The sequence below is a fragment of the Vombatus ursinus genome, unplaced genomic scaffold, assembly GCF_900497805.2.
Source record: "Vombatus ursinus unplaced genomic scaffold, bare-nosed wombat genome assembly UNPS02014775.1, whole genome shotgun sequence".
Taxonomy (NCBI): Eukaryota; Metazoa; Chordata; class Mammalia; order Diprotodontia; family Vombatidae; genus Vombatus; species Vombatus ursinus.
The window spans coordinates 9,380,963-9,406,728 of NW_020954553.1; the positions used below are offsets into that span (position 1 = coordinate 9,380,963).

General features: G+C 46.0%; 1 protein-coding gene across 1 annotated transcript; it reads left to right on the plus strand.

Moving 5' to 3' along the window:
* On the plus strand, positions 1 to 25,752 carry PPT1 (palmitoyl-protein thioesterase 1). The gene is made up of 9 exons (XM_027864720.1): positions 1 to 126; positions 3,191 to 3,300; positions 4,191 to 4,318; positions 10,608 to 10,678; positions 11,839 to 11,941; positions 19,849 to 19,939; positions 20,543 to 20,641; positions 22,025 to 22,096; positions 24,618 to 25,752. The coding sequence occupies exons 1-9, from the start codon at positions 9 to 11 to the stop codon at positions 24,738 to 24,740; spliced, it is 915 nt and encodes a 304-aa protein (XP_027720521.1). The 5' UTR covers positions 1 to 8; the 3' UTR covers positions 24,741 to 25,752.
* Positions 25,753 to 25,766: the final 14 nt, after the last annotated feature.

The window sequence follows — 25,766 nt, forward strand, 5'->3', positions numbered from 1 at the left end:
GGACCAAGATGGCGTTCCCCAGGCTGATTCACTTGCTGCTGAGCTCGGCGCTCCTCCGATGGCCCTCTCCGGCCTCCGCCTCTCCACGGACCGAGCCGCTGCCACTGGTCATGTGGCACGGGATGGGTGAGCGGGGCCGGGCCGGGCGGGGGACGGACAGCCGCGGCTGGCTCTGACAGCCGCTGGGGTGCTGACAGGTGCTGCCGGGTCCCTCTCTGTGTGGAGGAAACGGGGACCCGGGCAAAGATCCTCGGGCCAGGAGTCAGGAAGCCGAGGCGCTAGAACTGACTCTGCCCTCGGCGAGCCGCTGCCCCTCTGGGGGTCCTCCCTCAATGAATGAGAACCCCTCCCATTTCGGTAGCTCTGTAAGATTTTCTAGACGCCTTCCTGTCAGCAGCCTTGTGAAGTTCCCGCATTTACAAAGGAAATGCCAGCTGCGCGAAGCTGGTAGAGTGCCGGGACCTGGGTTCAAATCTAGCCTCTGACACTTTGGTCACTTAACCTGTGCGCCCCAAGCAATGATCTCGAACTTATACGTTGCTGTAGTTGGTGGAAGGTGTTCAGCTTCCCCACCTTGATCCATTGACTGTAGCAAAGCCAGGACCTGAAACCTTAAGAGTTGGGAAGGATCATAGGGTCAAAGATTTAGAGCTGGTGGGGATCTTAGATGCTGTCGAGGCCAACCCCTCATTTTACAGGTGAGGAAAGTGAAAAAACTTCAGAGACTGGTCCGTGGTCCCACAGAATTCATACTGTCTTCCTGATTCCAAATCCAGCGCTCTCTGTCCACTGTGTCGCCTAGCAGCCTGCCATGAACCTTCAAGAGAATCTGCTCTGTGAAACCTGATTCTAAGACAAGCATTTCTTCCATAATACCTGTTACCTTGGAGTCATTTTTAGCCCTGATATATTAGGATCATAGCTAGAAGAGTCATGTAGGCTAACCTCTTCATTTTGCAGATGAAGAAACTGAGTCCCAGAAAGGTTAAGAGAGTTAACTAACAGAATGTTAGCTCTTAGGAGAAGGAATTGTATCTTTTCTTTATTTTCCAATTTCATTCACTAAGCACAGTGCTTGGCATATAGTTGATGCTTAATGAATGTCTATTGATTGGTTGATTAATGTGCTACACAGATAGTAAGTTGCAAAGCTGAGATTTGAAAACCACATTTGGTGATTTCAAATCCACAGTTCAGTCTCCATACTTCTTTCTGGGTTGACAGCTATTTTCTTGGGGTGAAAAAGAAGTGAGAGCCGCCAATATACCTTTAAATCTATCAGAATTATAGATGTGAAAGAGCTTTCCAGTCTCTAAATTGCTATGCAAACATGAACTGATTCTTCACTGGGGCATGGAGTTATGATTTTATTGCTATATATCCCAATTCTTCTAGATCTCTGGATGGGAAAAAATCCATCCCCTGGGGCCACCTCTATGATGATGAGCCTCTCTGAGGTTAGCTAGGACATCATTCCCACTCAAAGTCTTTGCAGTTTGCCAGGGCTACCAGAGAAGTTAGACCCACTTCTATACTCTAAGGAGAGTATCAGTGGAGGAAGAGATGATTATCGTTATTACCACCCCAAAGGCCCTAGATAGGAAGAGAATGTGCAGCTTAAATGGTGCATCTAACATGAAGCCTTTCCTGATCTCAGTTCTAAGTGAATTCTCTCTTTCTCATCTCTCTTCTGTTTCTGACCTATGCACTCATCGCATTCTAACTTATGGCTATTGGTAAATGCCGTATTTCCCTACTAAAATGTAAGTCCATAGAATTTAGAACTAGAAGTTGCCTTAAAGCAGATTGTTCAACTTGGAAAGGACCATAACAATCATTTAACTCAACAGACTCAGTTGTTAATAATAATAGTAATAGCTAACATTCATGTATCATGTTATGGTTTGCAAAGTGCTTAGTGTGTATTATCTCATTTCATCTTCATAGTGCAATAGCTATCAGTTTATTAGTTTGTTAATTTCTTCATTCTACAGTTGAGGAAACAGAGTCAGAGAGCTTCAGTGATTTGCCCGAGCTAAGACAGGTGGTAGTAAGCAGTCAGGACATGAACCAAAGTTCTCTACCTGTTCCACTGCATCTCACTGAGGACAAGGACTAATGAGATTTTTCATCCCTAGTGCCTTCCACATAATAGTAATGATAAAATACTGTTTACATAGGGCTGTGAAGTCTACAAAACTCTTTTTCCCAGTAATCTTGTGAAATAAGTAGTCTAGTGCCACTAAGAAGTGAGGAATAGTGGCTAGAGTGCTGGACATGGAGTCATGAAGACATGGTTTCAAATCCTGCCGCAGATACTTGCTAGCTGTGTGATCCTGGGTAAGTCACTTAACTGCTGTGTGCCTCAGTTTGCTCATTTGTAAAACAAGGGATAAGACTTGATGGCTTCCAAGGTCCCTTCTGCGATCTTAAGATAGTACATGTGAAGCATGGGTTGTTTTTTTTTTTTGCATTATCAGATTTACTTTTATTACTGTACATTAAATGTCTCAAAGTACACATGAGCCAAATCTCCCATTGAAGTCAGTCATTCACACCAAAAGATATATGCTCATAAGCATACACACACATACATTTTATATATATATCAATCATATGATATACAATAAAATCCAATAGATTCCATATAAAATACTGTTAAAATATAGAGCAGCAAAGTCCTGGCAAAACATTCCCTGATTTTTTTTGGAGCAGACTCTGGATCCATTCCAGGGCATCTTTGGTGGCCCTGGCCCCACTCCATCCAGGGACCATCACTGATTGCGGTATCGAGGTCACAGCCAATAGTAGGCACTGTTTGCTACCGGGTCTCTTCCCAGCAGTTGTATTATTAGCCTTCTCAGGATTAGAGCTGGACATTTCCTCTTCAATCTTATTGTTGGAGAATATTCTACCCATTTTACAGATGAGGCAACAGGCCCAGAAGAGAGAAGTGATTTGCCCAAAATTACAGCTAGAAAAGGGCAGGGCTGCGACTGAAACCCAAATCTCCCAATCCCAAGGCCATTGTTCTTTCTATTGCACCAAGTCTGATACGTGATTGTGTAAATTGAATCATAGCTACCTCATTGGTGCCCCATTAAATTGTTGGGGCTCCTGAGGCTCATAGATGATGACTATGTATAACACCTAGAACTTCAAGTGTTTTCTTTCTTCTTCTCCTGTCTAGGAGACAGCTGCTGTAACCCCTTGAGCATGGGGGCCGTTAAAAAAATGGTCGAGCACAAAATACCAGGAATTTATGTTTTGTCGCTGGAAATTGGGAAGACTCTGATTGAGGTAATACATCCACAAAGCTAAGTCACTGAAAGACTTTGCTAGACTGAGGAGCTCATGATAAATGTTCTGTTTTGGTTGAAAAGCGATTCATATGATTATTCTTGCTCTGAACTCTTTTAGCACTTTTAGCACTTTTCCTGAGAAGGTCATTTTATTGGGGCTTTCAATGGGATTTTCACTCTTAGTGACCCGAAGGAGGGACTCCTGGGTGTCTGCCAGGCTTTTGGAAGTATTTCTGTTCCCTTAATGTAGAAGGAAACTAGAACTCATGTAGAATAGGAGAACCCTGGCCTGTCAGAGGCCATCACTTCCCCCTACCCTCCACCTCGCTTTACTTTAAAGATGAAGAAACTAAGCTTAAGGGGGCCCAGGATTTGCCTAAAGTCAATAGCAAAGCAGCAACTTCAAAACTACTCTGTTGGCCTTTGAGCAGAGGAAGCAGAGTAGTTAAGGGGGAAGCTTAGAGAGGCTTTTAACAGTGCTGTGACTGTGGGAACTTGGTTTTCATAAGCTCCTCCCTTTCCTCCTCCTCCCCCTTTCCCTCCTCTTTCCCTTTTCCTCCTTCTTCCTCTTCTCTCCCTCCTCCCTCCTCCTCTGTACCTTCCTCCTCCCTTCTTCCTTTTCTTCCTCTCATCCTTCTCTTCCTCTCTTTTCCCCTCTCCTCTCCTGTTCTCTTCTCTATTTCCTCCTCTTCTTCTCTTCCTTCCTTCCCTTTCTCCTCTCCTTCCTACTCACTTTTCTCCTCCCCTCCTCTCTGCTGTCCTCTCTTGTCCTCTCTCTCCTATCCTTTTCCCTTCGCTTCCTCTTCCTCTCCTCCCTTCTTTCCCCTCCCTTCTCCTCTTTTATCCCCTTCCCTTCTTTCCTCCCTCCTCCTTCCCTCTCCTCTTCAGGATATGGAGAACAGCTTCTTCTTGAACGTGAATCACCAGGTGACTCTAGTGTGTGAGATGCTCGCCAAGAACCCCCAGCTGCAGCACGGCTACAACGCCATGGGATTCTCGCAGGGTGGCCAGTTCCTGTAAGTGACTTTCTCTCGCCTTGCTGGGGAAGGACTTTTTGGTATTTTCACAAAAACAGCAGCCTGTGTTCATTGTGACCAGGAATCCCAAGGTCCTTTACACATGTGTTCTCATTCAAGCCTCCCAGCAGCCCAGTGGGCCAGGTACTACAGGTGTAATTGGGCTCATTTTACAGATGCAGAAACTGAGACTCCACAAGGTTAAGTGACTTACCCAAGAGTCTCATAGCTGGTAAATATCTGAAGCAGGATTCAAACTCAGGACTTCCTGATTTTTCAGTCCAGAACTATATATTCTGTGCTACACTGCCTCTCAAGTATCTGTTTTAGTCATTCAGCCTATAAGGTTTTTATTAAGCACCTACTATATGCCAAGCACTGTGCTAAGTGCTGAGGATACAGAGAAAGGCAAAAGACAGTTCCTTCCCTCAAGGAGCTCTCAGTCTAATGGAGGAGATGACTTGCAGACAACTATATACAAATGAGATACGTACAAGGTAAATTGGAGATGATGGGCAGAGAGAAGGCCCTTGTGTCAGAGGGGACTGGGAAAGGCTTCCTGAAGAAGGGGGGATCCAGGAGGCCGAGATGAGGAGGGGAGCATCCTAGGCTGGGGCACAACCAGAGATAATGCCTGGAGTGAGGAGCCGCAAAGAAGGGCTCCTCGACTCTGGGCAAGGCCCTTCACCTTGGAACCTCAGTTTCCTTATCTATAAAATGAGCATAATGTCTATAGTACCTAGCTCATTGGGTTGAAGAGTGCATGTTGGGGAGTAAGGTGTAGGAAGACTAGAAAAGAAGGAAGTGGTCAGGTTACAAAGGGCTTTGAATGCCAAACAGAGCATCTTGTCTTTGCTCCTGGAGGTGATGGGGAGCCATTGTTGAGTTCACGTGTCTACAAGGCAGTTGAAGGTGCGAGTTTGGAGGTCTGGGCTGGATAAGTAGATCTGAGAAATGTCAGCATAAAGATAATGGAAACCATGGAGCTGATGAGATCACCAAGTGAAATAGTATATATAGAGAGAAGAAGACCCAGGGCAGAGCCCTCTGGGACAGCCCCAGCTAATGGGAATGAGCTGGATGAGGATCCAGCGAAAGAAAAGGCACAGTCTGAGAGGTAGGAGGAGAACCAGAAGAGAGTGGCGTCCAAAAACCTAGAGAGAAGAAGGTGTCAGGGAGGATAGAGGGTTCTGCCGTGTGAAAAGTTGCAGAGAGGTCAAGGAGAATGAGGATTGAGAAGAGACCTTTAGACTTGGCAATTAACTTTGGAGGAAGCCCTTTCAGTGGAATGATGAGGTCGGACACCAGACTGCAGAGAATTCTCTGCAAAAGAGATTGAGAAGAAAGGAATGGAGGCCTCCATCCATCCTTCTCTAGGAGTTTAACCACAAAAAGAAGAGAGATGGGGCGATAGTTATTGGGGATAAAAGGATTAAGCAAGGATTTTTTGAGACTGGGGAGACATGGGTGGCAGGATGGAATGAGGTCACGTGAAAGGAGAAGGGTCACCTCTTCATGTGAGATGGGATGAAGGAGGAGACAGTGGCTGAAGCTATCAGAGTGTCAGGAGGTGGGGAGGAGAAGACCGAGCTCTCGGTAAATGGCCTGAGTTTTTTTTTTTTTTTTTTCCAGTAAAATATGAGGCAGAGCTCTCAGCTGAGAGGTGTTTTCATTAATGTGGGCTCAGTCGTTCCTGATGGTTGCCCTGTTTGTCACTGGTCATACACCTGAAGCCTCCCCAGCTAGGTAGGATCTCCAGAGTTTGGGCCTCCCCCTGGACCTCACAGAACACTTTGTTTTGCTACTCTCTGCATTTACAAAATATTGTTTGTTTCAGCTGTGGTCTGGTGGTTTCTTAGCACTTATTTCCACCCCCTTCGCACTTCCCCCAGACGTGAACAGTCTCTGGTTGTTGTTAAGTTGTTTTCAGTTATGTCCGACTCTTTGTGACCCCATTTGGGGTTTTCTTGACAAAGATACTAGAGTGGTTTGCCATTTTCTTCTCCAGCTTATTTTGCAGATGAGGAAACTGAGGCAAAGAGAGTTAAGTGACTTGCCCAGGATCACACAGCTAGAAAGTGTCTGAGGCCAGATTTGAATTTAGAAAGATGAGTTTTCCTGATTCCAAGTCCAGTGTTCCATCCACTCTAGCGCCCCCTAGCTGCCCAACTGTCATTAGACAGTGGGCTACATGATGGCAGGAGTTTTTCCCCATCTAAAGTTGTATTTCCTCCCTTTATCCTCTCCCCCTGTCCTCAGCATGGGTCCTGTGCACAGTAGGTACCCAATTAAAAAAAAATGCTGGTTGTATAATTGCCTTCTAGATCTCAGGGTTGCTTTCATGCCTTGAAGAGGGATTAGAAGAGGACTTTCATGGAGGGATTTAACAATTTGTAAATAAAATTGATTTTCTTTCCTGGATTTATATTCCTTCCTCTATGGCCAGGTCAAAGAGTCAAGCTGAGACAAAAAATAGCGCCGCCATGGTGTCTGCTGTTCCCCAGACCCGGGCTGCCCTCGGGTTTTCCTCAGGTGTTCCCTAGTAGGGCTGCCCTGGGGGCTGCCGAGCTGGTGTCACCTTCTGTCTTAGGGAGCTAAGTGTGCACTAGACGAGAGCCTGCTTCACGGAATAGTGGCCACAAGAGACCCAGACAAGGCCCCCAACCCAGCATCTCCTGGAGCTGAGGACCCTTGGAGGCAGCATGGTGCAGTAGAAAATGAGCTTCCTTTGGACCCTGGAGACCTGGGTTCAAATTCAGGCTCTTCCACTTCACATCTGCCTGACCTCTGGCAAGTCGCTAAACTCTTTTCTGGCCCTGAATTTCCTCATCTATAAAACGAAGAGCTTGTACTCAGGGATCCCTAATGTCCCTTGTGGTTCTGGGAGATGCTTCTTTCTGCCCAGGGTCTTGGTAGAAAAAACTTTGAGGAACCTGATTTCTCTACCTTGGAGGGCTGAAAACTTGCCCTGGGGCCACCAGCTGGCACCTTCTTGGATTCGGTGGCTTTAGGGAATTTTAAGATTGCCACCTGTGTGCCTGGAGAATTCTCATTGCCTTTTTGACCCACTGCCCCACTTCTGGCTTTAATCAATGACTGATCAGAGGTGTGGAACAGACAAAAGTTTGAACCCCAGCTCCGCCTCTTGCCACCTCTGGGACCTTGGGCAAGTAGGTCACTTAGCCTGACTGAGCCTCAGTTTCCTCAACTGTAAAACAGGGAGAGAGAGGCATCTGCATGGTGTAGCAGGGGTGAGGAACCTGCACTCTCAAGGCCACATGTGGCCCTCTAGGTCCTTTGACTGAATCCAGCTTCACAGAACAAATCCCCTTAATAAAAGGATCTGTTGTGTAAAACTTGGACTCAGTCAAAGGGCTGCACCCAAGGACCTAGGGGTCAGAGGTTCCCCACCCCTGGCTCTACGGGGTCGAAGTGCTGGAGTTGGAGCCGGGAAGATTTGCTTCAGATCCCGCCTCCAGCCCTGACTAGCTCTGTGACCCTGGCCTAGGCCTTCTCCTAGTACTTTGTCTTGAACACACCCCACCCCACCCCATTCTTAATCTGTTTACCTCTGCTCCTCTGTCCAGTGACCTCCCAGGTCCCTTCCAGCTCTAAATCTAGGATGCAGATCTTTGTACCACCTCCCTCCCAGGGCTGTTGTAGGGCCCAGATCAGGGATGTAAGATTAACCAAAAGGAGCCAAGTCTGCATGGGCTGTGTCAGCTGTTACTAATACTAATGATTCTGTAGGGTCGGGGAGTTTCAAAACCTCTCTCACCAAGTGAAAATCTGCCAAATTTAACAAACATTTTTAAAATATTTACTCTGGTTGGGGGTGAGGATTAAGGGAGGAGAGAGAGAGAAAGTGGGGGAGAGAGAAAGAGAGATCCCCATAGACCCTGCTGGCCAGGTGCTTCTGTTGAATATTTTTTGGGTCTCCTTTAGCCAGCTGTTGACTCGTTTTTCATGATTTTCTTGCATCCCTCTCATTTCTCTTCACAGTTTTTTCTTTGCTTCTCTTACTTGCTTTTCAAAGCTCTTTTTGAGCTCTTCCATAGCCTGAGACAATTCATGTTTTTCTTAGAGGCTTTGGATGGAGGGGCTTTGACTTTGTTGTCTTCTTCTGGTTGTATGTTTTGATCTTCTTTGTCACCAAAGTAAGAGTCTATAGTTTTTTATAGAGTCTTTTTTTTCCTCTGGTTGCTCATGTTCCCAGCCAATTACATGACTTTTTAACTCTTTGTTAAGGTAGAACTGTGCTTCCAGTGTCCCAAGCTGAAGCTGTTTTCAGAGATACTTCTAGGGACCTGTAAATTTTCAGTTCTGACAATGTGGTGTGATCAAAGGAGAGGTGTTTACTCCTTTCCTGGCCCGTGCTCTGGTCTGTGAGTAATCACAAGCACTCTTTTCTGCCTTGGAACTGTGAGGAGGACTCCCTGTCCACAGCCATCACAAGCTCCACCAGGCCAGCAGTCCTCCTCACCCCAGAACTGCCACCCAGGACTGTGACCCAGATCCAAATTTGGGCAAAGCAAGAGAATCCTGCTTCAGCGCCAGCAAAGAGATTCCTCCTGCAATCCCCCTCTGATCAGCCGCTCCATCACCCCACTGTCTGTGGGCCAAGAGCTCCAGAAGTAGCCGCTGCTGCTGTGGCCACTGCCCCAGGGCTGCACTAGGGCCAGGACTGAATCATGTTCCTCTCTCACCTAGGTCCAACAGACCTTTCCTATCAACCATCCAGGCTGTCTTGGGCAGGAAATTTGTCTCACTCTGTCTTTTTGTGAGTTTTGCTGCTCTAGAATTTGTTTAGAGTTATTTTTTACAGGTATTTGGAGGAGTTTGGGGGAGAGTTCAAGCAAGACACTGCTTTTACTCTGCCATCTTGGCTCCCCAGGAGCTTCTGTTCTAGAGCCTGGGTCTGTACGTTTGGTCTATGAGCTTATTTTATACTATTCTGATCACTATACTTCAGTATCATTGGTTTCCCTTGTAATCCCATGCATTTTATTTTATTCATTTAAAACCATGATTCTGAGAAGGGGTACGCAGGCTTTACCAGACTGCCCAGGACGGTTCAGGACACAAAGAAAGTGATGAAGCCATGGCCTTGAGGGCCAGAAGACACCATACACAGATCAGTGTGGTATAAGAAAGAATGAGACAAGTGGAGGGTGGGGGGTATGCAGGTAAAGTACTAGGAGAAAGGTGAGGCCAGAAGTATTCCTTTGGTCGTGGGGCATTAGGGAGCTGGGCCTTGGAGGATAGAGGCCTTTGGGGAGGGGGGAAGGTACCTTTCTGGCAAGGGAAATGACCTGTGCAGATCCTACTGATAGAAGAGGAAGGGTGGGAATGGGGGATGGAGAGAAGTCTAGAATCTCCCTTCTGTGTAGACTTCTGGGCGGGGCTTAGTCATATGAGATAAACCTGCCCTGGCAAATTGGATTGTTCTTTTAATCTACTTAGTGGTAAAAATAGTAGGGAAGAATTCTCCTTAGAGGATTAAGCAGGGATTAGGCTTGTTCTGTTGGGTCCCTGAGAGCACAACTGGGAGGGAAGAGGCAGATTTAGACTTGATGTGAGGGGAGAACTTTGCTTATTTAACCTTGAGTTTAAAAACGTTCTTTGTAATCGTACTCTGAACCTGAGAAGCACCTAATCTAAAGAAGGTTTCTGTATCCATTGTGGCACAGGAGAGGATCAGACAGGAATGTCTGCTCTGTAGAGCTCACTTCTCTTTGAAAGTCTGTAGTAAATCAGCTCCCCTCCCTCTGAAGGCTGAAGGAAAGGCTCCCTCTCACTCAAAACAATCCCAGAGTAGATAGGCCGTCCTGTGACTGCACCGGGCCCTTTCCGCCAGTGATCCTCAAGCTTCGGCTGGACGGCTTCCTCATCAGAGGTGGCATAGAAGGGATTCCTCAGGCAGCAAATCTTCATTAAGTAACCACTATGTGCCAGCCAATGGGCAAAGCACTGTAGATACAGAGAAAGGCAGAAACACGGTCCTTGCCCTCAAGGAGCTCCCATTCTAACGGGAGAAATAATGTGCAAACTAGTACACACAAGATCCATACGGTATAAATGGAAGCCAGTCTCAGAAGGAATGCACAGGCAGAGGGCAGGACTGGGAAGGGGTCTTTGCAGAGGGCAGCTTTGAGCGGAGCCTGGCCTCTGGGTTCCTTCCAGCTCCAAGATTCTGTGATGTAGGACGAGGGATGGGTTGTTGACAGGGAAAGGCCTTTCCACACTTCTTCCTTTGGACACACAAATACCCATTTGTTTCTTCCCACAGGAGGGCAGTGGCCCAGAGATGTCCGTCACCTCCCATGATCAATCTGATTTCCGTGGGTGGACAGCATCAAGGTAATTCTCGCTTCCTTGCCTGGCTCCTTCAGGGCTCTGAGCCTCGGGAGGGCAGCATAAAAACCTAGGAACACCAGGAGGCTCAGGTCAGCAGCTTGACCTGCCTTACAGAACTCTGCTTCCAGAGCCTATGATAGAATTAGGGGAGCCAGAGTTAACTAAGCTCTTGATTCCCACAGGACTGAATGACAGATGAGTCACTGGATTGCTGGTTAATGACCTTCTGATTGATACCTCTGACCCAGTGGAGGGGCGGAGAGGGAGAGGCCACCTGGCAGCATGTTGTTGACTTAGAGAACCGTGCTGTTCTTTTCATTTATAGTTTATAAATCACCCTTGCTGTTTCTTAACATTGGGGCACAGGCCTGGACTATTGGGTGCTGCCTTAAAAATATTTGGGGGGCTTTTGATGAGATTGCTGTAGAAGTTGTAGAATCTTCTTTGAGGAATGTGGCCATAAGACCTGGCCACCAAAGGTGGGTTCTCATGAATATTGGCAGAATGACTAGACAGCTGGCCTTGGAGCCAGAAGGAACTGGGTTTAAGTCTTGCTTATCACAGATTCTAGCTGTGTGACCCTGGGTAAGTCACTTGACATCAGGGTTCTCTCTAAGCCAGTGATGTCAAACTGAGGTAGAAATTGGGGCCACTAATCCATACTCAAGAAGGCAGCTAGGTGGTTCAGTGAATAGAGTGCTGGATCAGGAGTCGGGAGGACCTGAGTTCAAATCTGGCCTCAGACACTGGTTTTGTGACCCTGGGCAAGTCGCTTAACTGTTTGCCTTAATTCACTGGAAAAGGAAATGGCAAATGACTCCACTCTCTGCCACGAAAACCCCATAAACAGTATTAGCATGCTACAGTCCATGGAGTCACAAAGAGTCAGACAGGACTGAACAACAACAATCCCTACATAACGATCCCCAGGGGCCCTGATATTGATTTAGAAAACCATATATTAACATTAGCTACATTCTCCTGTATTTTTATTTATTTGGTTCAGTATTTTCTGATTACATTTTAATCTGGCATGGCTTTGGCTCCTGCTGTAGACAGCTCCCCGAGCATATCAGTTTGTTTCCCAGGGAATCCAGGAGGCATCTGGTCACCTTTGTGGCTGGCCCGTCACGTGAGTGCATGTGCTTTTCCTCTTGCTGCAGGTGTTTATGGCCTTCCTCGATGTCCAGGGGAGAGCTCGCATATTTGTGACTGGCTCAGGAAAACACTGAATTTGGGTGCCTACACCAAGGGTGTTCAGGAACGGTAAGTACAGTCAGAACCATGCAGATGAGGCCGCCTTGAGGCTGTTGGGGCTCCCTGGGCTGATGCTGCTGGGATTTCAGGGAGAAAATAGGCTTGAAGGGAATGCCCCTGCTCAACAGATGTCAGGCATTTTACTGTTATTACCCAGAGGAAGGGACAGCCAGCCCAGACTGCCATTAATGTTTCTAGTTACATACTTGAGAATGAGCATCAGCTTCCAATGTTGAGTCAAAGCAGATGCACCCACTCCTTCATTAGGCGAAGCCTAGACCCCTAGTTGGGCAGCCAGGTAAAGCAGGGAAGAGTGCTGGACCTGGAATCAGGAAGACTCATCTTCCTGAGTTCAGATCTGGCCTCAGACACTTCCTAGCTCTGTGACCCTAAGCAAGTCACTTAACCCTGTGTGCCTCAGTTTCCTCATCTGTAAAATGAGCTGGAAAAGAAAATGGCAAACCACGCCGGTATCTCTGCCAAGAAAACCCCAAATAGGGTGACAGAGTCACACACAACTGAACAACAGACCCCTGTTTGTGCCGCACAATGGGCCTTCCCTGGCAAAGCCCACCTGGCTCCATTTGACTCCTAGGCTCCCAAGGGCATGGAGTTAGAGTTGGGAGGTACCCTAGAGGTCATCTAGTCCAACCCCTCTTTTTAAAGATGGAGAAACTGAGGCACAGGAGCCTCCATGACTCGCCTAGGATCACACAGGAAGGAACTGGCAGATGTGCGATATGAATCGGGGTTTCCTGAACCTGCAGCCAGGGTTCTTTCCACTATCTGTCTTACACCTTAGACAATAAGAAGCTTCAGTGGACACACAACCTTAATAGAAAAGGTGTCATCATGTAAACATGAAGAGAAGAACCCTTGAGCATTATGGTGAAAGGGGGGAAATTATTAAACAAACCAGGGATAAAGAGATCGCAAAAGACTTTTGCTAGTTTGTCCTTGCCAGGCTTGTATAACCTGGAAATTTCTTCCATGTTTTTTTGGTGTTTGTTTCTTTGTCTGAGCTATTGTGACAAAGGCTGAAGAGGGATGGAATAAAGACAGAGTCCTGGGTTCCCGGGGATTCTGTGGGGATAAAAATTATTCAACCTACAATAAGAGAGACTGAGGCAGAGCTCTGAGTCAATGGCACTTTATCAAAGGGTCCATGGTCCCCTCTAATGAAGTGGATCTCAGATCTTATGATCTGAAATTCCTCCTCCTTCCAGGGCCCTATTTTATTAGGGTTAGAGATCTAGACGTTCAAGAACAGCTATACCAAATACAGACTAATTTCATTGGTTGGCATATGACATATAGGCTAAGATAAGCAAAAATGATCTGTCAGCAGGTTGTTCACAAGTTGGGTGAAGCAAGGAATATTTGCACTGACTAGGTGGATGGGCTTCTCCTTAGGTTAGGCAGGAGCTATACATGTGCTCCAAAAACATATTGGGGTAACTTTGCATACCATGCTACCACCCATGCTTGGTTTGGTCATGGTATTTGAGCAAAATAGGATGGAGATATCTTTGTCAACATTCTTATGGTTGTGCAAGTGAGCTCCACAGCTGGTAAACAAGTAATGAACATTCCATTAAAGTTTGAGGCCTATATTAGGTCCTTCTATTAGAAACTGTATCCCTCTGTGACTTATACAAAGTATGGATCAATACATTGCTTATTTTTTACCCAAATGTGCAAAAGAGGCGTGGCAAAATACAGAATCTCATTGGTTGATAGACCTTGCTCTTTTTTTTTTTCAATTCGACATACATTTATTTTTTTAATTTTTTAAAATAAATTTATTTATTTTTAGTTTTCAACATTTACTTCCACAAGATTTTGAGTTCCAAATTTTCACCCCATCTCACCCCTCCCCCCACCCCAAGATGGCAGGCATTCTGAATATTCCTTCCCCTAGTCTGCCTTCCCTTCTATCTCTCCCCCCCTTCTCTTATCCCCTTCCCCTTCTATTTTCCTGTAGGGTAGGATAGATTTCTGTACCCCATTTCCTGTATTTCTTATTTCCCAGTTGCATGTGAAAACATTTTTGTTAAACATGTGTTTTTAAAACTTTGGGTTCCACATTTTCTCCCTTTCTCCCTCCCCACCCATCATCATTGAAAAGGCAAGCAACTCAATATAGGTTATACATGTGTAGTTCTGCAAAACACTTCCATAGTAGACATGCTGTGAAAAACTAACTCTATTTCCCTTAATCCTATCCCGCCCACCCATTTATTCTATTCTTTCTTTTGACCCTGTCCCTCCTCAGAAGTGCTTGCTTCTGATTACCCCCTTTCCCAGTCTGCCTCCTCTCTATACTTCCCCTACTCTCTTGTCCCCTTCCCCTCCTATTTTCCTGTAGGGTAAGACAGATTTCCGTACCCAATTGAGTGTGTATGTTATTCCCTCATTAAGTCAAATCCTATGAGAATAAGATTCACTCATTCCCTCTCACCTTCCCTTATTTCCCCTCCACTGTAAGAGCCTTTTCTTTTCTGTTTTTTTTTTTGTGGGATAATTTACCCCATTCTACCTCTCCCTTAATTTTATTCTCCAGATATGACCCCTTCATCTTCAACTCACCCTGTGCCCTCTATCCATCTATCTATCTATCTATCTATCTATCTATCTATCTATCTATCTATATCTATATATACATACATATAATTTTTTCCCCTCCAACTACCCTAATACTGACAAAGGTCTCATGAGTTACAAATATCATCTTTCCATGCAGGAATGTAAACAGTTCAGCCTTAATCAGTCTCTTATGATTTCTCTTTCCTGTTTACCTCTTCATGTTCCACTTGAGTCTTGTATTTGAAAGTCAAATTTTCTATTCAGCTCTGGTCTTTTCATCAAGAAGGCTTGAAAGTCCTCTATTTCACTGAATGACCATTTTTTTCCCCTGAAGGATTATACTCAGTTTTGCTGGGTAGGTGATTCTTGGTTGTAATCCTATTTCCTTTGCCCTCCAGAATATTATATTCCATGCCCTGTGGTCCCTTAGTGTAGAAGCTGCTAAATCTTGTGTTATCCTGATTGTGTTTCCACAATACTTGAATTGTTTCTTTCTGGCTGCTTGTAATATTTTCTCCTTGACCTGGGATTTGGCTACAATATTCCTAGGAGTTTTCCTTTGGGGATCTCTTTCAGGAGGAGATTGGTAGATTCTTTCAATTCCTATTTTGCCCTCTGGTTCTAAAATGTCAGGACAGTTTTCCTTGATAATTTCTTGGAAGATGATGTCTAGGCTCTTTTTTTGATCATGGCTTTCAGATAGCCCAATAATTTTTAAATTCTCTCTCCTGGATCTATTTTCTAGGTCAGTTGTTTTTCCAATGAGATATTTCACGTTGTTTTCTAATTTTTCATTCTTTTGGATTTGTTTTACAGTGTCTTGATTTCTTATAAACTCACTAGCTTGCAATTGCTGTATTCTAATTTTTAAGGAAGTATTTTCTTCAGTAATCTTTTGGACTTCCTTTTCCATTTGGCCAATTTTGCTTTTTAGGGTATTCTTGTCCTCATTCACTTTTTGGACCTCTTTTGCCATTTGGGTTAGACTTTTTTAAGGTGTTATTTTCTTCAGTATTTTTTTGGGTCTCTTTTAACAAGCTGTTGACTTATTTTTCATGATTTTCTTGCATCATTCTCATTTCTCTTCCCAGTTTTTCCTCTCTTACTTGCTTCTCAAAATCCTTTTTGAGCTCTTCCATGGCCTGGAACTGATTCATATTTTTCTCGGAGGCTTTGGATGTAGGAGCTTTGACTTTGTTGTCTTCTTCTGGTTGTATGTATTTATCTTCTTTGTCACCAAAGTAAGATAATATAGTCTGATTCTTTTTGCAAGGTTTGCTCATGATCCCAGCCAATTACTTGAGTTTTAAACACTTTGTTAAGGTAAGAGTCTGCTTCCAATGTGGAGAATGTACTGTCCCAAGCTTCAGGGGTTTATTCAGATGTTTTCACAGCTACTTCTAGGGACCTGTAAATTTTCAGTTCTTCCAAGGTGCTATGATAAGGGGTGAGGTGTTTCCTCTCCACCACCACAGTAAACTTCACCACACCAGCACTCATCCTCGCGTCAGGATTGCCCCTCAGAACTGCAACCCAGATCCAAGCACCAGTAAAGCAAGAGATTCCTGCCTCAGCACTGGCAAAGAGATCCCTGTAATCCCCCTCTGATCAGCCACTCAATTCCCCCTCAGCCTGTGGGCCCGAAGCTCAGGAAACAGCCGCGAGACTTGCGGCTGGGACCTAGCTCCTCTCTCACCGCAGTCACAGACTTTTCCCACTGACCTTTTAAGTTGTCTTTGGTGCTCATGCGTTGAGAGGTCTGGAAACCGCTACAGCTGCCTATGATTCAGTCCTCTGAGGCCTGCTCCAGGTTCACTGCAGCCTACATGCCCATGCCAAACTGGGCCAAACTGGGCCAAACTGGGCTCCTTTCCCCTCCTGGCGCAATATACATTTCTGATCAACCATCCAGGTTGTCTTGGGCTGGAAATTTTTTTCACTCTGTCTTTTTGTGGGTTCTGCTGCTTTAGAATTTGTTTAGAGCCATTTTTTATAGGTATTTGGAGGGGTTTGGGGGAGAGCTCAAGCAAGTCACTGCTTTCCCTCTGCCATCTTGGCTCCATCCCCCGACCTTGTTCTTGAGGGCCAAAAATGACATATTAGCCGGGGGGGAGGGTCACGGATTGGATAAAGCATGGAGCATCTCCACTAAGTGGTCATAAGATAGTCACCTGCTTGTGTTGGACAAGAGAGAATGGTCCAGAGGCACAAAAATAAAATTGGGGGACTTTCCATGTAGTTGAGTCACCTCCATCACACTAGGCTTTGGTTACCATGACAAGGAAAAACAAAGATGGGGGGCCTCTAGTTAATTTACAGTCTGCTGCTCACAGCTCTGGGCTCAAATATACAGAACTATATAAAATATATGGGTATATATATATCTATAATTATGTTATATCATATTATATAATAAATTATATAATTTAATTATTTATATAATTTATATGTTATATAAATATAATCACTACCCCTATAGAATCATATTAAATTGATTGATGCTGATTGGAATAGAGTAGGGATCCTCAATGAATCAACCTTCTCAATTCCATCACTCCACTAACCAAAACCCTTTGGCTGCCATTGCTCAACCAACTCCCTGGAACCGTCCGGTCATTTGGCTCACATTTCTACCTTTGTTTGTTTACAAGAGACTTTGTCAGCCAAAACCTGGATATTCTACTTGGGACCTACCTCTTCTTTGCTAGTCTGGCAAGCCTTTCAGCTCAGCATAGCTTGTGACTCCCAGTGATTGCTGCTTCCCTCTCTAAGTGCCCACAAACCATCCATCTAATAATCATTGTAGGGATTTGGCTAAGTGAGCATCAATGTTGGGCTGTAATTTCCGAAATGATTTTTCCCCTCTTTTTGAAAAGCCCACTGCCGATCTCCAGTCCCTTGACCCTTTTCTAGTGGCTGCCAATCCCCAGAGATTGATGACGGAGGGCTGCAAGTAAGTAGCCGGTAGGGGTCATTCTTTTGGGTCTCGGACTGGAAGCCACGTAAAGAGCAGCTTAAAGCTTATTGCCCCTTCGTTATTTGGGCGTTTGGTTCTGTCTGAGTGTCTGTGTTTGTTCATGCCTTTCTGATAGTAAGATCATTCTAATAGAAAAATAAGACAGTGGCTGATCAGAAATGAAGGCGCTCCCGTTTCTCTAGAAGGACAGTGGGATGGAGTTGGGGGGAGATTGTTGGACTTGGAACCAGAAGTTCTGGTTCAGTTACTTATGGCTGTGCATCCTGGAAGAGTCACCTGACTTGTGAGTCCACCAGCAGCTGGGGATGCCGTGGCTGGAGCCCTGGACTTGGAGGCAGGAAGACCTGAGTTCAAATGTTCCTTAGGCAGTTACTAGCTATAACCTCCATTTCCTCATCCGTAGAATAGGGGAAGTGAGAGAAGCCACTTCCCAGGGCTGTGGTGAGGCGTCACAGTGAGGATAAGGCCAACACTAACCACCTGCTGGGAAGGCGGCCTTTTGGGACTTGTGGCCAAACCTTCTGAGAAGGGCTGCCTCTCTCTAGCTCCTTGGGAGTGGGGACTGGCTGGCTTTTCCGTCTGCATTTCCCATTAGCTGGCACAGAGTAAGCCTTACTCAGTTCTTTTCCTTTCATCCCAACATTGTGCTAGGAGTGTGCTGTTTCTTGTGGGCTGAATCACGCCCCTTTGTTGGTGGCCTCTTTGGCCTGCAGGTGGCCCTTACATTCACACCAGGGAAACACACATCCTCAGGTTCTTGCCAGGCTGAAAAGGCTTTGGAGTATTTCTGGCCAGTGAAATTCATGAAGATCATCTGCTGGGGGCGTGGAGGGATGGGCGGTAGCATGCGTCAGTGTGAGGGAGGGAGGGCCCCCACGGAGGAAGCCACAGAGTGTGGGAGCCCTGGAAGGGGCCCTGTCTGCCCCAAGTGGTGGGCTCTTCCCAGCCTTGTCTTTCTTGTTTGTCGTCCTTAGCATCTGCCCTGAGCCACAGCTAACTTCAGGTGCCGGCCTTCCTGATTCCCGCGCGGTGCCCTCCCGCTGTCGTCCTTAGCTCTGTGCCCCGCCTTCATCTTTTGCACACGTCCTTTGCCTATTGCCACCCATGGACATCTCTTCTTCTGCTTCATTAGGATTTTTCATGAGCCCGACATCAGCATTTCATTCACGAGAGCCTTCCTTGAGTCTCCTTCCCCTTCCCTTTAGAGTTTTCTGGCCATGGGGATCATCCCTAACTTTTCTCTGACCTTTTGAGCCCTTTCCTGAAATACACATTTGACCAACAAGTTCCGGCTTTCATGTGAAAGACAGATTGGTCCTGCCTAGCCCCCGAGGGCAGAACCTGGAGCCATTGAGAGGTCGCAGACTTTGACCAAGTTTGATATGCTATTCTCGTGGACAAGATGGAGAGAGGTGGGAGGCCGGTGACAGTACCATTTGGTGAACTTGGAATTGATTGAATGACTGAACACAAAAAGTAATCATTAGTGATTCAATAGCAGCTTGAAGGGAGGTCTCTAGTGGAATACCCCAGGGATATATACACAAGGCCTTGTTTTGTTTTCTAGATAGCATGCTCATCAGATCTATGGATGACACCAAGCATAGAGGGACACCTGACACATTGGATGACAGAATTAGGAACCAAAAAGACCTTAACAGTCTGGATATTGGGCTAGATTGGAAAAGAGGTTCTGTAAAATTTGGATCCAGTCAAACGCCGCACTTAAGGATCTAGAAGGCCACAGATTCCCCACCCCTGCATTAGACTCTGCCCTGTAACATCCCTACCAAGTGTTCTAAGCCCCCAGGTATAACCATTGGTCTGTCCTCCCTTTCCTTCCATTTACATTACTATGTAAATGCTGCCTGTGATTATGATTATATGATATGATGGAAAGAGCACTAGATTTGGAATCAGAGAACCTGGGTTTGAATCCTAGCCCTGCTACTTTCCACCTCTATACCCCTCAGCATTCCTATGTGGGCCTCTCTCTCATTTGCCATCTGTAAAATGGGGAGATTGGTGGGTGCTTCTTAAGGTCTCTTTCAGTTCCAGCTCTTACCATAATAGATTATATTTGAGCACACAATGTCTCATATATCTTTGTGGCCCATCGTTTCCAGCAAAGTAGATGCCCAGGACTTCCTGAACTTGTCCTCTCCTGTGTTTATCTTGTATCTAGCCCCCTCTTCCCCAGACCTCAATCTTCAAAGTAATTGTGGGGTTCTTAAGGGCTGGGACCATGTGCCCCTGCCCTTCCCAAGCCCTCAGCCCCTACACCTGTGAAAGACTACACGTTGTCAGGCTGTCTGACTGACTGCCTTGCCGTCTCTTTTCCTGTCTCCTGCAGCTTGGTACAAGCGGAGTACTGGCATGACCCCATAAAGGAGGATCTCTACCGCAACAATAGCATCTTCTTGGCTGACATCAACCAGGAAAGGGTAAGTATTAGGACCGCTGCCAGAAGCCTTAGCAACATGAATTTGCCATATGGCACTGTTTGCCCCAACCCTCTGACCCATGTGAAACATGGCCCTGCAAGTGGGGGAGATGACCTTTACAAAGATGGGAAAGAGATCCAGTTGATGTGGAGTGTTGGGGGTGGTCATGGGCTCAGAAGGCCTGGCTGCACGACCTTTGCTAAGCTGCTTGGGGGTCTCTAAAATCCCCCTGATTTTACAACGTGGTTTTTGTTTGTCCATCAGTTTCCCCACTTTCTTTCTGCGGGTGAAGATGGGGCAGAGTTTTGCCGGCTAGGGCTACTCCTGCTTCTTCAGTGAAGACTTCCTAGAGGAAGCAGGATTTTAAATGGGTCTGAGAAGAAGAGAGAGTTGTTGATGCCCTGGTTTGATGAGGACAGAACTAGAAGCTGGGCCTAAGGGGAGGTAGAGATGAGGACGTGTCATCCAACAAGATGGATCTTCCACACAGATGGGGAAGGGAATCCTCTTCATGCTGGACGGTGACTCAGGCTGGGACAAGAGCTTCGTCCCCTAGGTTCTCCAAGGGGACCGCCAGTCATGACAGCCTGTTCTCTTTCCCAGGGCATTAATGAGACCTACAGGAAGAATCTGATGGCCCTGAAGAACTTTGTGATGGTGAAGTTCCTCAATGACTCTGTCGTCGACCCTGTGGACTCAGAGGTGAGATGGCGGGCATCCCAGAAACTTGTAGGGTACCGAAGGGGAAAGAGCAGCCTTGGAAGGATTCTAGCGTATGTCCTAAGATACACATTTAGAAGTAGCTTCAGGAGCCCTCTGTTTCCTGGTGGTGTAGGGCAATGAGCCCTGCATTGGGAGTCAGAAAACCCCGGTCTGTATTTTGGTTTTGATAGGCCTGGGCTGTGTGGCCATGACAAGTCATTTCCCCCTCTGAGCCTCCTTTCTCTTATATGCAAAATAGGGATAATAGTTGGTGGTGTTTGTAAACAGGAAATCCAAGTTATTTTTAGGAAGGGATCTCCCCTACTATGTACTTCCAAGACCCCATTGTACAGAAAATATGCTGGAATCTTATAAGACCAGACCAGCACAGTACAAAGACCTGACAGGCTCTGGGAAGGCTTTAGAGACAGCCTGGTTATCTGTTGCCCCCAGGACCAGCCTAGCTAAGTGTGGAAAAGCTCACCAGAAGGTTGCCCACAAAGAAGACTTGAGTTCAAATCTTGCCTCAGACTTTCACTAGCCATGTGACCCTGAGCAAGTCACTCAGCTTTTCTCACCTTCAGTCTCCTCATCTGTTAAGTGGGGATAATAATAGCATTTACCTCCCAGGATTGTTGTGATATTAAACCAGATAACATATGTAAAGTGCTTTGCAAACCTTAAAGCTCTATCTAAATGCTAATTAATAATGATGATGATGATGATGATGATGATATCATTGTTATAGCAGTTCATAAAGATGTCTGCTGAGGTATCAAGAGGGTTGGGATCTGCATTGGAACCACCCTCATGAAACTAGAAATATTTGAAATAGAGGTAGATTCATGAAAAGGGTGCTGAACTTGGGAGTCAGAAGACTGAATCTGAATCCAGCCTCAGCATATTACTAGCAGTGTGACCTTGAGCAAGTCACTTAATCTCTCCCTCACCCTTAGTTTCCTCATCCATAAAATGGGGATAATAGCACCTGTCTTGCAGGGCTTTTGTGAGAATGGAATGAGACAAGTCTGTGCAGAGTGCTTTAGAAAACTTCAGCATCCTGTGAATTCTGGCTATTAGGAATAATGATAGCATTGAGGAAATGTGATACACTGGCCTCCATTACCTGAGAACTTCCTGTAGGGCAGAGGAAGGAGTTCCGGATTTGGAGTCAAAAGACCTGGGCTCAGACTGGAGACTTTACTATTTACTACTTGACAGTCTTTGGGCAAATCCCTGTTTCCCCATATGTAAAATGAGAGGGTTGCACCAGCAATAACTCCTGAGACATTCTTCCATCCTCAGGCAGGCTGACAGCCAGAGCCAGGCTACTAACCTGAGTGTCTTCTTTGTGTCCACCCCTCCCTATTGCCTTTTTCACAGTGGTTTGGATTCTACCGAAGTGGCCAAGCCAAGGAGACCATCCCTTTGCAGAACACTTCCCTGTACACACAGGTAACAGGAGCCAACAAAGTTCTTTTTCATGAGGGGTGGGGTTGGGGGTTAAAACTCATTTCAGGCCCGAGTCAAAGCTGGTGAAATAGAAACCCCAAGCCCCTTGGTTCATGTGACCTGGGCACAAGAGCAGAGTGGAGGAGGGGACAATAGGGTCTTACTCCCTGGAGGATTAGACTTGTTTCCAAATTGGTCCAGCTTTCCTAGCATGCTCAGAGTGACTCTTCTCACGGTGCAGTAAGGAGGTGGCCTACCTTATGCCATCTGGGCACTTTCTTCTCTGGAGGTACCCGACTCATTTCTGACATGGGTTTGTTGGCTCTTCAGTAATAATCCTGTGGTGAGCGTCAGGTCAGAGATGTTCTCTAGGACCAGGAGTCCGATCCATCCCACCTTAACCTTCTTCAGGGCTTGGGAGCACTTGCGCCATCGGGCAGGCAGTACACATTTACTGAATGCTTACTTTGTGCTGGGTGCTGCACCAAAATACAGCCTCTGTCCTCAAGGAGCTTATGCTCCAATGGGGAGTTGGGGGGAGGGCAAAGGCAATGGGGGATGGCCATCCCGGCCACTGCTCAAAATGTAGGCCCCAGTCAGAGGCAGAGAATAAAAAGCACTGGGCTTGGAGTCCGAGGAAAGCTGGTTGTGAATGTCGGCTTGCACATAATATTGCTAACCACGTAATACTGTGCAAGTCACGTGTTTTCAAGCTCTGGTTTCCTCCTGTGTTAAATGGAGACTTAGCAAAGCCTTCCCCACAGCATTTTGGGGGAAGTACTTTGTCAGCTTTAGTTGCACTGTCTAAATGTCAGGCTATCATTAGTCCCCCATGCCTTATGCTGTAGGAAAAAAAAAATTCCCTCATGCTCTTTCAGTTACTTTTTACAGAAAGATTTTGGGCTACATACGGTGTGTTTGCTGCGTGCTGGCTCCCTCTGGCAGGGGCTCAGAGCCAATACAAGGCCATCTGGGAGATGGAGCACTAGAAACTAATCTTCTCCTAAACCCCCAAGTGCATAATTAATGGCCAGGGAAGAAAAGGAGTCTCCTTCAAATACATGTCAGGGTTTTGAGCAAGGGTGTGGATTTTGGGGAGGGAAGCAGTGGGGAGCCCAGTGGCTGGTTCCTCTGACACACAATTTGGCTGCCTCTTTGCCTGGGGCTTTTACAGTGGAATTCATTTCATCAGTATTTAGGCCCCACAGCAGTTGCGCCTGCCACTGGGGAATCTGTCCCAGTTCAAGTTGGCCAGAGTGCACACCAGCCGAATGACCTACACCTCTGACTCATTTTAGAGGCCTCTCTTTCTCTGATTTTGGAAGGCACAGCCCATGTGCAATAAAGCCCAAGGGAGCGGGGCAGTGTTGCTGCTACATATTTTAAACTGAACTTAGAGCACTGAGTGTCAGCATCTGGGCCCCCTCTAGGACACTGTTTCTTCCCATGATGATTTTTTACAGAGCTTGCTGTGGCAGGTTTTTAATAACTGATTTTCCCCCTAACCAGAGGTCTTGATTTTATAGTTACCTGGTACACAGCTTGGTTTCTCCACACTAATCTCAGGCTATACTGCCTGTTTGCCATTTTGCTTAAGTTGTAAAAACCCAGTCTCCTGGCTTGATAATTAAGAGCTTAGCATCAGATGGGTGCTGGGCAGTTCCATCACCTAGCCCCAGGCTCCACTCCTCGGTTTAGGCCCCACGAGCCAGCTGCCATGTTTGTATGTCTACAGGGTGGGGTGAGAACACTGGATTCCAAGCCTTCTGATGGGGATGAGAATCCCAACTCCACCTCTCCTACTGCATCAGGGCAGTTTGGTGGAGCCTTTGAACTACTTTTCAGAATAATGCTTTGAAAATGAACAAAATAAAATACAGAAGAAACCAATTATTTTGAAATAAAGATTAAAATTTTTTTCCCCAATCCAACTTCATGATTCTCCCTGAAATTTCTTTAGACCCCTCAGGAGGGGATGGGGTCTGTGGACCCTAGGGTAAGAACCTCTATCCCACATTTACATAGAATTTCACTTTTCAAGAAATATGAGTATATGTGCGTGGGATGGGAGTGGAGGTGGGGTGTTAGGGGGAAGGATTTTCAGAGAATCCGTAGCCCAGAGATTAAACACATGTGGCCAAGGTGCTTACTGGGCCATTTACAGGGTGGGGGGCCATCCTCCCTCTTCCCTCTCCCCAGTAGGTGAACATCAAGTAAAGCCCCAAGCTTTAACTGTTACATGAGTACAGACCAATTACTTTTACAAGGTCACGAGAGCAAAACTTGAATGAACAGGGGCAGGAAAAAAAACCTGAGTTTTCACAGTAAAGTTGTGCCAAAAAGCAAGCACCACAGTGGGCCAGGATTTAAGCCCTTCTGTATGCCCACCCGCCTCTAGCACAAATGCAACTCTACCCTCCTGCCCAGACCATGCCTGGCCTTCTTCAGGCTGAAGGTTTAGAAGCGTTTCTTTTTCCATCAATTTGATCTTCAGTCATAAGATTAATGCTTTTTTTCCCTTCAGGACCGCTTGGGGCTTAAGGAAATGGACAAAGCAGGCAAACTAGTCTTCCTGGCTGCAGAGGGGGACCACCTTCAATTCTCTGAAGAATGGTTTTATACAAATCTCCTTCCATTCTTAGTGTAAAATTCCTGCTTCACTGAGGTTACTAAGTGCAGCAAGAACTATAGGCACTCCAGCATTTCCATGGCAATTTGGGGGGTGGGGGTGTGCGTGGGGTCAGTCCAGACTGTACTCTGCCCTTAGATGCAACTAACATGTCACTCCTTTCCTCATCTGACACTGTCTAAGGAGATACAAGATCCTCATCTTATCTGCTCTCTACTCAGACCTAATCCCACTGCCATATGGTAGGGAGTCCAAGTTGCATTAGCTAATGAGTATGAGGATTGTTTTACATGTCCTTGACTGTGGTTAAACCCAGTTCTAGGTTATAGACTGCTCTGCAAAAAAACCAGGAGCAAAACAGTAACTGCTTAACGTGCCCTCTCTCCAAAAATGTGAATTGCCAGGGGCCAACCTGAACTATAACTATTTCCACTTGGAAATAACTTTCTCTGCTTGATGTTACACCAAGAATAGAACAAAATGAGGTGATTAAGCAATCAGAATTGTCTGGGTTTTCAGTTTTGCCAGTGGAGTCTCAACCAAGGAAGTGAGCAACCTTAACTGGTATACTGTGGCCTTTTGGGAGCTCTCAGAGAACTTGATTGGAATGCCTATGGTGTGGTCCCCACTGTGTGTTATGGCTCCCCCTGGGAGGATGCCAAAGAAAACAAGCCTTTTGGCATAAAAGGTTTGTGTGGCCTGGGCACGAGAGCAGAGTGGGGGAGGAGACAATAGGGTCTTAAAGCCCTGGAAGATTAGACTTGTTTCCAAATTGGTCCAGCTTTCCTAGCATGCTCAGAGTGACTGCTAAAGCCTCTCTTCTCATTGTGCAATAAAAGTATTCTCTCCCTTTGGACTGCTTTATGCAAAGGCTCTTAAGCAGGAGGCACAAGTGTATCACACCCTGGAGGTGAAACAAGCATGGCAAAGCCTACAGCGTCTTGTCTCATACCCATCCCTAGATTCCTTGTTAAGTTTTTAGTTTTATCAGCTTTTTTGAAAAATAAAAATACTGGTTTCTTACTTGGTATCAGTCTTTTAACA

Coding starts and splice junctions, on each gene's coding strand:
- PPT1 (XM_027864720.1), top strand. CDS start 9: ATGGCGTTCCCCAGGCTGATTCACTTGCTGCTGAGCTCGGCGCTCCTC. Junction 4,319..10,607: donor TCGCAGGGTGGCCAGTTCCT/GTAAGTGACTTT, acceptor TTCTTCCCACAG/GAGGGCAGTGGCCCAGAGAT. Junction 20,642..22,024: donor TCGACCCTGTGGACTCAGAG/GTGAGATGGCGG, acceptor CCTTTTTCACAG/TGGTTTGGATTCTACCGAAG.